The sequence below is a fragment of the Schistosoma mansoni genome, chromosome 2 (assembly GCF_000237925.1).
Source record: "Schistosoma mansoni strain Puerto Rico chromosome 2, complete genome".
Classification (NCBI taxonomy): domain Eukaryota; kingdom Metazoa; phylum Platyhelminthes; class Trematoda; order Strigeidida; family Schistosomatidae; genus Schistosoma; species Schistosoma mansoni.
This window is the reverse complement of record NC_031496.1, coordinates 16,359,157-16,375,975: the sequence shown is the minus strand read 5'-3', so window position 1 is coordinate 16,375,975 and position 16,819 is coordinate 16,359,157. Positions and strand designations below refer to the sequence as shown.

The following is a 16,819-nucleotide window of genomic DNA, read 5'->3' as shown; positions in this document are numbered from 1 at the left end:
TGTATAAACGCATTGGTGGTAGATGTTGATCAATATTTAAAACTAAAAGTAATACTTGATTCATAATGAGATTCCTTCATCAGCTTTCAAGTTAATAGCTAGTTGAATACTTTATCGACAAAGGAAATTTGGAATGTAGTTTTCAATATAACTAAGTATCTGTATCATAAAGTCAAGGGTTATCGACTTCTTTCAGCGATCGCCGAACCGGAGAATAAGCTAGTTAACCAATGTAAGATTATTCTCGATTTTAGTGCATGCCATTTCCCATCTACATATAAACTCGTACTCTACCACAAATTATCAAGCGTTATAAAAATTCCTGTTACTGAATAAGATTCTCTTAGAATCGTAAATTAAGGTTTCTCATTTGAATCGTAGACAGTTATTTTTAAGTTAGTCATCAAAATCAGTGTTAGTAGTGATAGTAATTTCTGAGTTACTATGTTTGGGAACTGTTTGTTTTACATTTATCAGAAACTTGACACTGATTAAATAATATAAAGATTGAACAGTAGTCTATGAACTGTATCTTTGTTAGGATTTCGGATGTTTAGTTAATTTATAAAAATATTTTCCAGGTAAATTGTTTATTACAAATATTATTGAATAGTTTTTATGGATAGTTGTCTAATTTAAAGATGGCATACGTTATACTTTGATCTCAGTTGAGTTACCATTTGAAACTGGGATGCACTGAATAATTGTTTCGTTTTAGTATAGGACTCGGTAGTAGTTCTCAACCAAGGCCCTCTAGGAATCGAATTCAAAACCATTATGTTTCTTGACGATGTCTACACTATTTAACTACTGGATTGCAATCCAGCAAAACACTTTTTCTAATAAATATAATGAATAATATTTACTTCTTATTCTTGAACCAGAACAAAAACAACTATCCAATACACCATAGTTTCCACGGCTTCTCTAAATAATTTCGATTTATGTTAAAAATTACTCTTAAATGATATAAAACATCCATCAAATATAAGTAAGTAAATGTTATATACCCATCAGTGATTAACTTCTAAGCATATTCGCCCAAGTTTCTAGCTGGAAGCTGTGATCAACGTAGTCAGTCAAGTCCAATCTGCGGTTCACAAGTTAACTTTGATTTTTTGTTGAGATTATCATCATCACAAAATCATTAAAACAAATAATATTTATTTACAGAGTTGAGTACATTCAGGATATCAAATTGTTTAAAAATCCATTCAATAGATTTTTCTAGACAAATATTTCATTTTGGATCTAGGCTCTTATATTAATCGGCAAAACCTCAACGTAAATGTTAGTTTTCATTGTGACCATGAATAGGATACAAAGAACATCGGATGGCTTTCATTTATAAGCATCAATATTTTAATATATCTTACTCTTGATGAATGAATACCGTGTTCATTGAGTTAAACCTAATGTCGATAAGTTTAACAGACCTACCATATATATGCAACACACGCCAGGTGCCTTATATTCGCTACTTTTAATCAAGAGTTTGTATACTGGACTTCTAATAATCTTAAAAGCAAATGAAAAAAGTTATTGAGAGTCAAGAAGCGCTAAATTAATTCAATCAGTGAATACGTACGTCTCTCTCATAGGACTAAGACCAGGAACTTTAGACATCCAGGAGATTACGTAACTTTTGAATCACTGAAGTGAGATTCAAATGTTTATAATTATACCTTCAGTCTTTTGACAACATAGTGTGACGTTCATTCATGATCACTTATGATTTCTGTCGTATTCCACGACATGGTTGAACTCATCCAATCATGGCTTCGCACTAGAATTTCAACAATAATTCTTAAACTTGGTCACTAGTAGGCAGATGATTGTCGTCAATTTGATCGTTTGCGGGCATTATTCAAATAGTTCACCGACTTCTGTCAGTCTGCAGAAAAATCTACCTTCTTAATGTATCTACCTAACTACTTTTACTGGTCATGCAGTCTTAACTGACAATATAATCTATGCTTCTATCTTCATCATTTTCTTATGAAAATTTAGTTGGGTTTAACAAATTTTTCTTCTACCCTAATGTTTTGTAACATTTAAACTACTGAATAAAACATCTATTTTCGAAGGTAAAACAATTCGTTGATTTTTGTGCATGCTTTGTCATTAATTTTTGATTTAGTTTCATCTGGTCAAAAGGTGAATGGACATAATGAACCGGTGAGTAAAAAACTTTGTGATTTAGTTTTTTTTAATTATTTTCTCTTAATTTAAAACTACATTTCATTTATGATAGATTCAGTTTCTCAGATAAATGTCTCTTTATTCTGAACGAATACTGATTGTGAAGATGTTCTGAATATAGTCCCAATGGTTTACAAAAAAGTGATTTATATGATTCTACTTTATAAAAAATTGACCTTTTAAGGTATAATATGAACTCCATTGGAAGGACATTTTTCTCATTTATGAATAATAATTAGTAGAGTACTTAAAGCTTAGCTAATTCCTAAAAATACATTGATAAACAAACAAGACTGACAAATATGTTTAGTTTATTTGTTTCTTAACTCGTAACATGCAAATATACATAGATACTTTGTACATAAATCAGTAGAGCAGTAACATATTTGTTAGAGTACTTGATTTTCGACCACGTGATTACTAGTTCAAAACCTATTCCGAATGCTTCGGTTTGGGGTAACTGCATAGTATCACTTTCATTTACAAAAAAAGTGCTTCAAAGTCGATCAAACAAACTTGTATTTGATAACCGATTAGTCAATTACGATGCATTGAGTATTGATAGTTTCTTCTTCAGTCTTTTCAGTTCACTCCTTTTTTTTCAATTCATGATGATACTATGAACTGACTGATTTAACTAAGGGATAGTTTTAGTTTCATAAAATATTAAACTTAATACTCTGATAGTATTTGTTTGGTACGATTGATATTCAAAGACAGATTTAAACATTTAATAGTAGTAGTAGTGATTACGACCAATCCTATTATATGACAAGTGAAGTTCAGTGTTGGACAATATTTTCTACTTAGATATTGATATTTTCTAAAATATCTACGATATCGAAGCTTGATTTTTTATAAGTATTGATGTTCATCATCAGTCTTGGCATTTTCAGTGGTGTATTTGAAATTTTCCAGTTACTTTAGTTTAATTGTTAAGACCACCTACAGGTGAGTCAAACAGGTCAGTCTACTGTAAATTAAAGCTACAAATTAAAAATCAAATTGAAATCTGAACGGTGATTTAAAAAAAAAATAAGACTGTGTCACGCCTAGTAAATTGAGTGTTTGCAACGTTAGCTTTCTAACCAATATTTATTCTCAAGAAATCTGTGACTCTTGTACCTCTAATAAAGTCAGACGGTCAGAATTCCACAGAAATCCTACCTGGGAAATTCGTTTAGCTACATAGATCCAAGCTTATTCATATTGCGACCATTGAACTTGTAGTTTTTGAGGCTTTTGAGAAAAAAATTACTAATGATCAGACTGCTTGACAGAGTGAATTAGAAAAGTAAACAAAGGAGTCAGCTTCTAGAATTATCTGTAGGTTTTTCTGATCAGGTGAAAGTAATTTGAGACATTTTTCAGCTCTCTTTGACATACAAACATTTCCAAACTATCTAAATTCTGTAAAACCCACAAAAAAAAGAAAGAAGAAAAAACTTCCAGTACGCACTTAATTTAAATGTCATTTCAGAACTTTTTATTAAGTCTCAATTCTAGCGATATGATAGGTACTCTGTATAACTAATATATAACGAATAAATATACATATCTTATCATTTAGTAAATTGAGAACATTGACGCGGTATATTTTTGATTAATCAGTTTAGTCAAATGTGGATTTCACATCTAGAGTATTGTGTATACGATATATTACATTTCAAAATATCTGTCTTGATTACTGATATTGTTTGCAGCTATGAAGAGTTAGGTTTTAGAATAACCATTTGGGGATGTATTCTTTTGTAAAAATAATACAAAATCAAGTGAAATAATGTACTCATGTAAAACTCCAAAACAAACAAACACTAAGCTGTATGATTTTCGTGAATTAACATTCAGTCGTTTCTGATGAATAAATGATAATACTAATGATTTATGTGAGGGCTAGTAATACTACTACCCAACTGTTCAAACTAAATTAGGTTCAATGAGTTTCCGAACAGATAACACAATACGTGAAATAAATTGTATAACTTCATCTTACAAAACACTTTTGCAATACGTTATGATTATTATTCAAATGAAACGATGGCTAAGTGGTTAAAAATTTCCCACCTAGTCGTTCGATTAATGCACTTAAATATTACTCTACTCCACTTTCTTCAGTTTGATCAAATAGATCATATCATTAACCCTCACATTTAGAGGGTGACTTAAAGCCACATGTACTAAAGGCTAATAATAAGAATTTTTCAAACGAATAGATAATCATTAGTGTTTCACTCTTTGTCACCCTAAATTTATCGAACGAACTTTTAAGAAATATGAAACTGAGTTTTTTCAATTATGAACTGATTTCAACAGAAAACATACTTTCCCATAAGAACATATATTTAACCAGAATAAATACTGAACATTTTTTCTCTTATTTTCATCAGATGATAAAAGTCAGTATTAGCTTTGAGTCCATTAAAATCAAGAATTTCAGTTAATAAGGTTAAACAGTATTTCTTTTCATCACCTAGACCAATACATATTTGCTTTTTTACTGTTTGTGAAGATGTATATTGAGTTATGAATCGACCCTGCTATGTCTATAACTAATTACATAAGTTATCTACCTGAATTCCCGATACACCAGTTGTTTTTTTGTTATGATTCTTTGTGCTACAATTAATTAAATCCGAACAATGTGTGCCAAATTTTAGATTCGTATTTTTGTTTATAGTGTATCATTTGTATATATATATATATATATTTACCATGAAATTTTTGCTTATATGTCCTTATTTACGTATAATTCTTAAACGCATAGAAGTGTGTTATACTCTGTGTAACTTGGCTGGTAGATATTTAGATGATAAGCACTGCATGATGGAAAAATTAATTACAGTAACTCAACAGTCATAAAGAGGTGACTGATCAATTTCTTAAAAATATTCACTTTGTCTTTTCATAATACGTAAAATACTATCCTTGACACTTTCTTGAATAAGTTTTTTTATGGAAAGAAGAGTTTGGAGCTTTTCTGACCAAATCATGCAACTCAGTGAAAAAACTCTACCTGGAACATTCACATGAACTAAAAATCTTCTCCACCATCTCGAAATCGTATTAGTGTAGCACGTTCCTTGTTGTTCGGGAACGGAGGAATTTCTCCAAAAGGCAGACTTCTACTCGATAACAACTATACTTTTCCATGAGTGTCTTCATCATCTTGTTCTGCCAATAAGTGTAAGATACAGACCACCAATTGGATGGAGAACAGCTGAGCAAACTGTAAGTCAAATGGTACAATTTATGATAATTGATGCACACTACATGATTCACAATAACCAACACATCATAAATGACCAAAAAAGTAAGCTAGAGAGGATACTCGCATCAGAAAGTTTGAAAATCTCGACAACAGCGGTCAGAATATCAAGCAGGCAATAGGGAAAACAAAAAGAAACACTCTCAAGAAAAAACCACTCGGAATTTGAAAACCACTTACAGAAGAAAGCACTGCGTGGTCAACCTTTCAAAAGAAACTCTGAAGAACATAGGAGAACACTTGCTCCAAATAGGATTAGACTACGACACAAGTGACGCTTCAAAACTAAAATTCTTCTCTGTATTGGAGTAATCACACAAAAATAAAGAAACTCAACAAGAATTAAGACAAATATTAGTACCGCTAACTCGACAGAAGAAAGACAATACCCAACTGACCGAACCACAACAAAATGCTTTAAAGAAACTCAGAACTAGAGAAGATATTATCATAGTTCCAGAAGACAAAGGATGCAATACAAGTAACTATGGACAGTGGAGAATATATCAGGAAAAGCGAGAAGTTACTTGAAGATAAAAGCGTATGTAGATCAATAGACACAAATCCAATTGAAAGGTTAGACAACAAATTCTTGAGGACTTTAAACAAACTTGTCAGAGCAGGATAAAAATCAAAGCAAGACCACCAGAGAACGAAACTCTATGGATCAGTACTCCCTTGGTTTTAGTGTATCCCAAAAATACACAAACCAACTATCCAACTATATCACTTTCCGAAACCCCAACATACAATTTATAGAGAGAAATTTCAAGAATGTGGAAACATTTATTGGATTCATCCAATCACTCCGTCGAATCTCCAACAAAAGTCCTTGTTAAGGTTAAGGAGATTCAGATCACTAACGAATTAATGATATCGTTTGGTGTAACAGTCTTATTCACCTCAGTTGGACTAAGCTAAGCAAAGGGGATTCTATCTCTGTTCCTCGCAAAAGACATAAATCTCTCAAAGTACTCTAGGCTTCAAAGGCAAAGTTTACTAGAACTCATCGATTTTCGCTCGCTAACATACTTTCTATTCAACAATAAAATCTACGAGTAAACGATGAGAACAACGATGGGATCCCTGATATCGAAACTAATTGCAAAACCATTGAGGCAGATACTCGAAACCTTGATCTTAATAGTGATCAAGATAAAAATGTGGATTCGCTTATGGACGACACATTCGTCACCACCAAAAAGGACGAGCTGAAAAACACCCACAATCTGATCAACAAATTCGATGACACAAAATTCACAATGGAAAATGAGTCGAACATCTAACTATCATTCATGCATGTACTAATCACCAGAACCAACACAGGACAACTGGGGACTCAAGTTTATCGGAAGCCTACCTGCACAGATCAAATTCTCAGTTACAAAGGCAACAACACAAGAATTCACAAAATCAACTGCATACAAACTTTATTCAAGAGGGTGAGGACATACTGAAGCAAACTTACAGCGCGGAAGAATAAAGAAGAATATCTAATGGCCATTCTTCAAAAGAACTTCTATCAATCCAACTTCATCAAAAAATGTCAACCCTACTCATAAGCAGAAACAGAACCAAGTATAGGAACGAACAAATGAATCACCCTAGTATATATAAAAGACACATCAGGCATTACTGAAGGATTATTGAAGCCTTTTCGAATGGGCGTAGTATAGAAAACAGTAAAATCATCTCAATCTGTCTTATGCAAATTAAAGGAGAAAATGACAAAAGAATAAAAGCCGAACATCATCTACAAAATAAACCGTTCCGATTACGAAAAAAATCACCTTCATGAGCATCAGTTAGCGGTCAAACACCATGACATATCTTCGCTTATATCAATACATGTGGACAACTTTAGGACACGCATTAGACTGAAAAAAGTTTGAGACCTTTGATAGAGCGAATTCTAAAAGTACCAGAGAATTCTTAGAAGCTTGGCACTCAGGACAATCAACAATCAAGAAACACGTCGAAATCGATCCAACCTATCAGCCAATCAGAAAAACCATGGATAAATATAGGACCAAAAATCAAATCGAAAAAAGATACAAACAAAATAAGGAGGTAGACGATGACAGGTTAGAAGTCAACAATCAAGATCGAGGCCGATAGGACAAGCTTTGAGTAATGTATGAACAAATCCGAACACTTCATTTCTACATGAAGTTTTTGTTGATGATGCTGTTCAGAAGAATAACGAAACCTCCACAACCAAACCATTCAGGTCAGAGAACAAGACTCTACCTAAATCAGCCGAATAAAGTCTTTTTCAAGGCTCTAGATAGTTTGTTTTTGAATATCTTAGCTACTGTATGTCTCCATTAAATTCGATATTTAAGAATGAACCTTCTTCAGAACCGTGAGGTTCTTTCAACTTGACGTCTTGATCTTAGATTTTTGTTCATGAACTTGGGTGAAAAACGATTCTCAAGAATTGTTGGATTATATTTAGTTTATCATCAATTGTGTCTTTCGTGCATATTCTTCTTGCTCTTGAGGACAGAGGATGGAATAAAATATAAAATAGGACAAGATATTAATTATTTCGTTTTCTAGTATCATGTTTTTGAGTTGCTGAACACTAATACTTTTTATTATGTTGAGTAAATTGTAGATAAGACCAAGACTGAAATACGTTAGATAGGAATGATTTTATTATGAAGAAATGTCTATCTCCTGACAATATAATTCCATTTTTTGCACTCAGCAAATTTTTGATTTCTGCTTAGTGAGTTACGTAACAGTCGTTAACCTCTCACTTTAATCCTTATTGATGACTACCAATACATGTGAAATAATGAAACTGTAAAACGACTTTATGCAAACTGATTTGTGAAGGTTGTAATTTGATTTAAAATTTAATTTCTGCTCCTGACATGACTATTTACTATGATTGCGACATGCTTCTTTCTACCTGCTACTTATTACAACGTTGTAAGACTGTTCTGTCAATGCAAGGATGAAAACGAGACTGTAGGAGCATAAAACTTTAGTCATCAACCACTAAGTCAACATCATATAGAATAATGATAAAAAACAATGATATATGATTTTAAATGTTTCGGTCAACAAAGAAATTTGAATGCATTGAACAAGTGGTTGATCCATAATGATTGTAGACAGTTATGGGTTTATGAATGTGTAAAACAGCCTATGCTAAAAAGAGTAAATAGTATGTTTCATACTATTTGGTCATAAGTTTCGTCTCAATATTCAGATGGAACCATCAGGTAAGTGATAGTGAATTTATGCATAGGTTATCAATGCTCAAATTGGTTGGTGAAATAGTATATTTCCACCAACTGAAGTAATTGAGACATCTGTTGTACATACCCATTCTCTAATTAATTTGGCACGCTATGCTGGATAACACCGGAATAAAAAAATAAGAGTTATCACACCAACATGTAGTAGGAGTCACTGAATTTCAGTTTAAGTCATCTCGTGAATCACAGACTTATTGATGATAGTTTGTGAAATAAATATCCGTATTTAAATGTCTTTGAATGATGCAAATCATATATTGTAGTAGTAAAGTACATACATTGATTGTTTATTTATTTTTGTAGACTCTAAACAAACGTTTTTCGTACTTTTTTTTACCTTTTTCTTTTCACTTACTACGTGTGAGATCTTTATTTTTCTTTGTTTTGATTATTTACTTGTCTTTATGATTGATGTTATTATTTTATTTACTTTTCTTGTACTTATATGAAATATGACAACTTAGATTAATGCATATTTATGTTAGATTTCATGTTTATGTTTGTCTCCTGTAGACTTAACAGTCTTTTTCAAATTAATTTTTTATTGTATCACGTAGAAACAATTACCTTTTATTTCTAAATTAAAAATATTGTATCTTTTCAATAAAATGAAAAATCTTGTATTTTTCTTCTTTTTGGTCAAAGATTTTCCAAGATATTCGCCATATTTACTTATTTTGATGTGTTACATTCATCTTGTCGTATATATATATATATATATTCTTTTCTTTTAGCGAGTTAGTTTTCTAAGGGATGGGGTCGCTAACCCCATGTCTAACCTTCCTCCTTTATCCGGTCTTCGGACCGGCAGTAGCCCCCGGAGGAGCTACATATATATATATAATCTCCAATCAATAACACCTTTCTTTACTAATTAGTCGATTAATGCATCGAGTAAAAATGTAAATGAACAACTGAAAACAACATAGATAGAAAAAGATATAAACTTATTGTAAATAACCTTAATATATTATTCATATAAATTACCATCAAGTATAAGTTAGGAGAATCAAGTTGTACATTATACCTTATCATTAGAATATATGAATTATTTACTATTTCATTGTTATTGTTTGTTAGTTATACATAACAGTTAGTATAGTTATTCTGATAAATATCTTAATTAAGTAAATTATGCAAGTATAGGTAACCTTATATATGAAACAATCAACTCAGTCAGTATATTTATATATATCATTTTCATATCTTGTTAATTGGTGAAACTCATTTGTGTAGGCTTTATTTTTGTAAAAGATATTAGAGAGAAATAATGTAAACCATATTCTATCAAATTGCTTCTTATCCATAAATAAATATTCATTGTATTTATTTTAATAAAGTTTAATTAAATTATATTTTGTATATCTTCAATCCATTGACAAGAGTAACGATTCAGTTGTTTCATTAGCATTTCTAATGTAACCATTCTGAAGTACTATATAAAATGCAACTGCCGTTTGGTGTTTTATTGCTAATCACAATTAGATTATACGATATCTTGATAATAATAAGCAATATTAAAGTAATCTTCTCAAGATGTATATATGTTAATGGTAACTGATGGTTTGCAGTCTTTAACATCAAATATCTGAAGGGGTTTTGTGGATATTATAGTAATTTTAATAGTTGAGATCATGAATCAATTAAAGCTAGATCACCTGGGTCCTGGGTTCGATTCTCGTGAAGTGGGATCGTGGATGCACAATGCTGAGGAGTCCCACAATAGGACCAGTGCTTCCAGGTTTTCCATGGTGGTCTAGATTCAATTGACTTATGATTTCAACTATGAAAACTAATTTATATCCGTTTAACAAGTTAGTGACTTTCTGCACCTAATGACTCAGTGGACAACGTGTTGCCTTTTGAAATGAAATATTCTTGGTTTGAAACTCAGTGTGGACATCATCAGTGGCATGCATGTGCATCTGGTGACCAGTCTTTTATAGAGCAAAATGTACTTCCTGGTTTCCACTGCTAGTAACAAAACAACTTTACTAGTAATTGTATGTATTTGGTAAAATAAACAGAATGCCTTGCGGTATGAAAGTTTTTTAATTTGTAACTAACTTACGTGTAAACTGGTTTAGAGAAACCATCATAAATACAAAAATAAATAATTTGCCTCACTTTATCTGATTGTTCAAAGTATTGAACTACCAACTACTGAACCATTAGTACAAATGTCACTCCAACTATTTTAGCTTATGCAGTCGGATAGTTTTCCAAAGACTGCCACATATAAAGATTGCTATTCAAAACTGTATACATAAATCTGTACTTGGATAAAATCAATATGATATTTTTTTGGAACTTCCAGTAATAAACCCTATATGTTTACACTCGACAAACTTAAACATTATTGGCTTGCTCTTCACTAATTATATCTATTTTTATTTTTTCTGTGTTGTTAGAGGATTGCCGATAGATTAATAAATGGACTATTGATGCATAAAAGTTTTTTCTAAGTGTACTCCATCCACTCAACTGGTAAATTAACCACACTTACGATGTACAAAGGTTATTACTTATAAATTCAATTTTGTTGGAAAATTCATTTTCTTTCTAATTTTTTTGAAAGATTATACCTTCATAATCATTGTACTCAAGCCTTGTATTTCTCATTCAGTTTGTGACTAGCCTGTTGTTTGAGTGACCTTGTCTTCTGAATATGATCCATATGGTAATGGAATTTAATCGTTTGATCCTTTTTGGATTGAAAATGTAGAACTCTTACTCTATGTATATTGTTTATTTTGAGTATTGATCAGATCTTGTTAGTATTCACGGAATATCTTTTATTAACTGAATTTCCTAGTGTTTTATATTTGAATTGAAGTTAATGAGTGATCGGATTGAAGCACTGAAATTTGTACATCGTTTTGCAAGGTACTTTCTTCAGCGTTGAATAGTATTTCGAATATTATTCGATATGGTTCTGAGTTATTTGATTTGTTTCATGTTTATTTATGGTACAAAACGTATGCAGCCCAAAAGCTGTCAAAAACAAGTGAACTAAATACGTTCCATTTATTTTCACAGTGTCATAATAGCATATAGACGAGGTGACCGAACCTATTTCTTATTTGAGATAAACAACATTTTACGCAAACGTTCTCTTACTCTGCTGACTTAATTTTAACAAACAAAACTTTTTACATGGATAATATTAATAATCAAAAGCTATATATGTTGTTTATGAAATTGAGAGGACGAAAAGCGAATGTCCGGCGCTCTAACTGGGTTGGTGGACACGGAAAGTTCACCTAGGGGAGTTGGAAAACCCTGATTCCAAACCAATAAAGCACATGGACTCCAGTATCCTGAGGAAACAAATGGCGTATGAACCACTTATTGGTCACCGACTACCATGGGACTGCATCTCCTCACGATGCTCCACTGCCTTGTGGATTAGACCTTTAGGTCAAAGGCTCCGAGTGTGGCCCCCTAAGAAAACCACTTGCTTCAGTTTGGGTAACTGAGCAATATCACAACCCTCACACAAATCAAATGAGTTTTGTGTGGAGCATATATATTTGGTGCCCCCTTTTACAAATATTTATGTGTTTAAATAAATAAGTAAATAAATAAATGTTCCATTGATTCAATACAGCAGTTCAGTTTAAAAGACGTTTTAATTGCTTTCTTATTATATCGACCATCAATACCATTCATTGAAGTTAGTAATTTTCTCTATGTGGACAGCAAAGCTAAGTCATCTCAATTTGTGAAGATTAACAGTTTCATTAGTCAATCTATGCTCAGGATTGGTCAGTTTATGGTCTTGTTACAAATGAACCATGAACGATATTCGTTATACTCTGCTATAATATTTTACTGGATAAATAAAAGTTGGTGGACGAAAGTTACATTAATAGTATTTATTATTTATGTGTCTTTTAGGCCGAAATATAAATACAACTGCTGTTTTCATTGTATTTATTCATTCACTGTATAGTGATATTGTAGTATACAAACGTTTTTTCAATAAACTTTAAGTAAACATATATGTGGTTGTCACTTTCGACCTGGTTTCTGATAGCAGTTTTAATAAATCTGATATGTAATTAGTAATAATGACTCTTTTTTTCTTTTCTGTATGATTATTTCAATTCATGAATTTGTTATGTATGCATTGAGTTACAACTGAAACTCATTAACATGGTTTATTTATATTGATTTATTATCTACATTTTATTGATTATTTAAACTAAATGAATTGATTATTTTAATAATCATTATCTATTTGAAAGATTTGCGTATAATCTATTTGTTATTGATGTTTCATTCAAACTAATTGATTATGTCACCATAGAAATAATAAATTATTCTTCAAAGTTGAAATCATGAGTCAATTGAAGCTAGACCACCATCGAAAACCTGGAAGCACTGGACGGCCGTTTCATCCTATTATGGGACTCCGCAGCAGTGCGCATCCACGATCCCGCACTCGCAAGATTCGAACCCAGGACCTACCAGTCTCGCGCCAGAGCCCGTAACCGATAGACCACTGAGCCGGCATTCAACGGTGTTAATGTCTAACTCCAACCGATCCACGAATTATGAGCGACCATTCACCAATTGTCTTCAGTGAGTTGTTATCTCACAACAGACGTGATTGAACTCCACTCTTCCAGGTTTACGATGGTGGTCTAGCTTCAATTGACTCATGATTTCAACTTTGAAAAATATTGAAATCTCCACAAATCTCCTTCCGTATAAATTATTCAGTTTTATTGTAATTTTATTATAATGTTGAAATTTTTTTCCACAAGTTTTGATAAAAATAATTGAAAAAAACTTTAGTTGATTAATTAGATAACATCTGTATCATTAAATGAACTCGACTAAAATAGTTGAAACAGGATTTTTATCGCTTTGTCAGTTGGTTTTGTGTAGACTTTATAAAAGTGTAAAGTTTGTTCCACTAAATCATGATGTCACTTAAAGAAAAACTGATAATTAAAGGTTACTGAACTGTTGTTTTGTTTCAAGTAGAAACGTTTCACTAGTAAATACATACAATCGAATATTTAATCAAATTGAACCCTTTAGGTCTCTTGATGAGCATCATTCTTCTAAGTTATTGTATTGAAATTGCTTTATAAACAATTACAACAGTAATCTTGGATTCGATCAAATGTAAGTTCAGAAGTGCTTTGTGTTGAGTAATGTCAAACAAGAGTAGAAAAAATTGTTTGGTTCTTATTACTTTTATTTAGTTCTCAGACTGATGGTAGTTCATGATAGAAATGAATTTTAAGTTAATAGTTGTAATAATACTTTCAAATACAACAAATCACAACACATTTTTTGTGATTTAGATTTCAGATGATGGTTTATTATCAAGTGAATCAGAGAAAATCAAACTTGAAACCATTGACGAAATGACTATTCAATCATCTAGTTATCCATCATCTATGGTTTCATTATCACAAAACAATAATTCAGTGACAAGTATTAGTAATAGTTCACCAGCATATGGTAATAAATCAAAAAATGATAAGATAAATGGTGCTTTATCCACTCAAAATAGTTTTATTTCTATTGAATCTCAGAAGTCTATTCCACGGAATAATAATCATCGATCAATTTTAAATGATATCAATTTAGATGTAATTAGTAATAAATCCACAGTAAATGGAGGACGTCGACGAAATCAACAAAAAGATTTTCTAAGTTTTAATGCACGTGCAAAAATAGTAAATGAATTATAATAAACTGAAGTTTGTTTTCAATAAAAGAAAAGAGATTGTTTATCTGACAAGATCAAATTATCAATGTGTGGATAATACAAGCTGCTGATCGAACTCATATTTGGGCAAAGTTTACAAGAGAATTCTTTTTTTTTTATAATATTTATTACCATCCTATTATTTGTTTTATTTTTCTTATCGTTATTTTCTTCTATCATTACTTTAGTCACATTATTATTGATTTCATTATTTTGTATAATAAAAGTCTTTAATTATGAAGCTCTGTTTTGTCTATATCTTGTTTCAAGTATTTTATAAAAGTAACTTCAAGCTACAATCTCCAGTTTTAAGTGCTTAAAACTAGTCTCGAGCGCTTACTTCTGAATATAATCGAGAAGAAAGAAATGTTTGGATGAATATTTATTACGTTGACCAGTAATATGAAAACAAGGTTTTGATCAAACCGATAGGGTGTCTCGGGATGATACGAGTCTTCTTGTTGTCTCGAGTGGCATTACCAGCTAACTCCAAAACTTCTGCAGCAAGGTATTCGAGAACTGCAGCCAGATAAACTAGAGCACCAGAACCAACACGTTCAGCATAATTCCCCTTACGTAGAAGGCGATGTACACGACCATCGGGGAACTGAAAACCGGTGCGTGCTGACCTTGTCTTTGCCTTGATTCGAACCTTACCACCTCTATCGCGACCACTCATTATTTAAGAAGCAGAGAAACGTGTACCGACCGACAGGGTAAAAGTTAATAGAAATGTTTAATTATGTTTTAGTTACTCATAAGTAGTACAGTTTGATGACGCCTAATAAATGTTACAGAGAGAATGTAATTTAGATATTAGGATTGTGATACAGAGATTAGATTTTGTTATCCTGAAATGCTGAATGAAAATAACATTTAAACACTTTTTTGAAAGTTGGAATTTAGTTTAAAAATGTTCATTACGACTCAAGAATAAAAAATTCAATTTAATTTAACGTTCAATCAACGATCTTGTGAAACTTTCACTGAGTATATTTGTAAATTTCGTTTGAATAATGTTTCATTTTCTGTTTAAACATGTTTTTTTTCAAAAGTGCAATTGAAAATCTGAACTTTGAAAGATAAAGCTGCGACCTCAAGTGGTCAGATTTTATTTGCATTTGTAATAACATTGCTATCTTCCTAAACAGAGGTGGATATTAGCTAGCAATGGAATCCAGGAATCACTTTTCGTCCTATTTAGGACTCGTTAGATGTTTGTACCTGCATCTCCAAGTCGATCTTCACTCTGCGACTTGGACTCAGTACCGTTCGCTTTAAACACCATCACGTTATCCAGTTAGCTTCTGAGTCCTGATAGCCACCAGCTTGTGCAATGTGGTGAAGTTTAATTCGTTTTTTGTTCAGGAGTGGATATAAGCTAGACCACCATTGAAAATCTGGAAGCACTGGACGACCGTTTCTTTCCAGTATGGGACTCCTCAGAAGTGCGCACCCACGTTCACGGCTTCCAGGTTTTAAATGGTGCTCTAGCTTAGATGGGCTTGTGAATTCAACCTTTAAATTACTACAATCTCCACAAATTCCCATACACATGTTTTGGTGTTGGAAGGTGGCTAGTACCATCTATCTCTGCTTATAACGCTTGTGACTTAAGGCAATATCTAGGCAATCCGCACGTGATGGACAGATGCCAATAAGAGGCTGATCAATTGCAGTTTTAGACGTCAGTCGAAAGATTCATACAACCGATACAATAATGAATTGCTGTTTCAGTTGAAGGTAAATGTTTTGTGTTGATTTCTGCTCTTTGGGGATATTCGCGGGTTATATTTATGGGACACAAATAGGAATGATTTTCTCTAGATCCTAAATACACCGATCGATGGCAGCCAACAAAAAATAAACAAACGTCTAAGTCTTTATACATAGGGATATGAAAACACTTAGTTCTTCAGCGTCAAACGACTAAAACTACACACACTACACTTTTTGTCCAATAAAATACGATCAACATTGAAAAATATCTTCATTAATATAAGTAAAATTGTCCATTCAAATTCAACCTATTAATAAAAAGATGATATTAATTTAGATTCAAGTTTCAGGTTTTACGAAAGAAACTCAGAATTGACAATCATAAATAGCATTCGGATCTACTAACTGGATAATCTGTGGTCATTCACTTTCAAGAGTTAATTTTGACTACAATTGGAGTTTAAACTTCTACTCCTGAAAATTCTTTATAATGCAGCATATTATATTGATCATTTTAGTTAGTATATTCTAAATAAAACATGATTCATGTAGTGATGTGTGCACTGTAAGGGGTCTAATGTTTAGCAGGACAAATAGGACATGAAGCAAATAGAAGGCGGTGAGATGAGG

General features: G+C 32.0%; 2 protein-coding genes across 2 annotated transcripts in view; one reads left to right on the top strand and one right to left on the bottom strand.

Annotated features, from left to right (window-relative positions):
• The window catches only part of Smp_082740 (putative pdz domain containing protein), a 29,782-nt gene extending 15,073 nt beyond the window's left edge, over positions 1 to 14,709 (top strand). Inside the window, exons 3-4 of the mRNA XM_018795863.1 lie at positions 2,141 to 2,178; positions 14,061 to 14,709. Coding sequence (XP_018650133.1) covers positions 2,141 to 2,178; positions 14,061 to 14,453 — 431 coding nt within the window. The 3' untranslated portion in view covers positions 14,454 to 14,709. The remainder of the gene's footprint in view (positions 1 to 2,140; positions 2,179 to 14,060) is intronic.
• A 146-nt stretch (positions 14,710 to 14,855) lies between these two features.
• Positions 14,856 to 15,149, bottom strand: Smp_082750 (putative histone H2A; the record flags this gene model as incomplete). The annotated part of the gene is made up of 1 exon (XM_018795862.1): positions 14,856 to 15,149. The coding sequence occupies one exon, from the start codon at positions 15,147 to 15,149 to the stop codon at positions 14,856 to 14,858; it is 294 nt and encodes a 97-aa protein (XP_018650132.1).
• Between the last annotated feature and the right edge of the window lie 1,670 nt (positions 15,150 to 16,819).